Here is a 1,709-nt window from a genome sequence, read left to right as displayed (position 1 = left end):
CGGCGGCGGCGGGCATCGCCGGGGGGTGCGCGGAGCGCGGAGCGGAGCCCGGCGCCGCCTCCATGTTCCAGCTGCCCATCCTCAATTTCAGCCCGCAGCAGGTGGCCGGGGTATGCGAGACCCTGGAGGAGAGCGGGGACATCGAGCGCCTGGGGCGCTTCCTCTGGTCCCTGCCCGTGGCCCCCGCGGCCTGCGAGGCCCTCAACAAGAACGAGTCGGTGCTGAGAGCCCGGGCCATCGTGGCCTTCCACACGGGGAACTACCGGGAGCTCTACCACATCCTGGAGAACCACAAGTTCACCAAGGAGTCCCACGCCAAACTGCAAGCCCTCTGGCTGGAAGCGCACTACCAGGAGGCGGAGAAGCTGCGGGGCCGACCCCTGGGGCCGGTGGACAAGTACCGGGTGAGGAAGAAGTTCCCGCTGCCCCGCACCATCTGGGACGGCGAGCAGAAGACACATTGCTTCAAGGAGCGGACGAGGCATTTGCTGCGGGAGTGGTACCTGCAGGACCCTTACCCCAACCCCAGCAAAAAGCGGGAACTGGCTCAGGCCACGGGACTTACCCCCACGCAAGTGGGCAACTGGTTCAAAAACCGCAGGCAAAGGGACAGGGCAGCAGCCGCCAAGAACAGGTAAGGTGCTGCCCGTCCCGTCGGGGCTCAGGGGCCCCCCGCCACCACCAACTTAGGGAGGCTTCGCCCCCGCCCGCCGGGGCCGGGGGGCTGCGGGGGCTGGTGCGGGGCTGCCGGCAGAGGCAACGCGGCCCCGGCGCTGCCCGCCAGCCCCGCCTCGGGGGACGGGGAGAGGTAACCCGGGAAGTTTCTTCCCGGGAAATACAGCGAGATCAAGTAGGAGCAGCGGGAAAACCCTACGGCTTTTTTTTTTTTTTTTTTTTTTTAAAAATTTTTTTTAATGGGGAGAGGGAGAGACACCGCCCGGGCGCGGCGGGCGGTGAAGCTGCCGTGACCCCGGCACGACCTGGAGGCAGAAGGACCGCATTCAGCGGCGTATAAGGGGAGAGAACCCCCCCTTCAAAGTTTTGCCCGGACATATAAATACCAATTTCATACATGTCCACCTGGAGCAGAGCCGGCAATGCCCCTCTGCGGGCCCTGCTCCATTGCAGAGAGCCGCCTTGCCCTAAACCTCCGCCGGCGCCAGCCGGGAGCGTTTCTTGGGTAATTGTCTTATTTCTCTTCTCCCCTCCTTATTTTTTTTTTTTTAATCTTAAAGAGCAAAATCGCGGCTCTAAATAAGAGGTGTTACCCCGACACTAGGGACACCAGCAGACGCCCCGGGAAGCGGGGAATGGAGCAGGGTCTCCCCGTTATCTCCTCTCCGGGAGCCCGCGGCGGTCGCTCCCGCTGGTCACCCCGCCGGCCCCTGCGCACAGCCGGGCGGCCGCACGTCGGGGGAAGGGGTGCTGTCACCCGCAGCCCCTTTTCATCGGCGGAGAGGGAAGATGTAAGGGCCTGCTGGAGGGCAACCGCCGCCCGGGAGATGCTGCGGGCAGTTACCGACCCCTCGGATGAGGCCCGGTTTGGGGACAGGCCGCGGAGGGCAGCCGGACCCCCCCCCGCCCCGGGTGTGCCGGCCGAGGAGCGGGGCTGGCCCTGGGGTGGGCACCCAACCCCTCAGGCAGAGTCGCCAGACTGGGCTAACTGGTGTGAGCTGGAGGTGGGGGCAAGCGGCGTGGGGATGCGGGTC

General features: G+C 65.6%; 1 protein-coding gene across 1 annotated transcript in view; it reads left to right on the top strand.

The window, feature by feature from the left end:
- The first annotated feature begins 11 nt into the window (after positions 1-11).
- Positions 12-1,709, top strand: part of SIX6 (SIX homeobox 6) — a 1,971-nt gene continuing 273 nt past the window's right edge. Inside the window, exon 1 of the mRNA XM_010584166.1 lies at positions 12-634. Within this exon, the coding sequence (XP_010582468.1) occupies positions 63-634 (572 nt within the window). The 5' untranslated portion in view covers positions 12-62. The remainder of the gene's footprint in view (positions 635-1,709) is intronic.

The sequence above is a fragment of the Haliaeetus leucocephalus genome, unplaced genomic scaffold, assembly GCF_000737465.1.
Source record: "Haliaeetus leucocephalus isolate CR32 unplaced genomic scaffold, Haliaeetus_leucocephalus-4.0 Scaffold944, whole genome shotgun sequence".
NCBI lineage: Eukaryota > Metazoa > Chordata > Aves > Accipitriformes > Accipitridae > Haliaeetus > Haliaeetus leucocephalus.
Note: the sequence above shows the minus strand (reverse complement) of the source record. Positions and strands in the feature narration are given on the sequence as shown.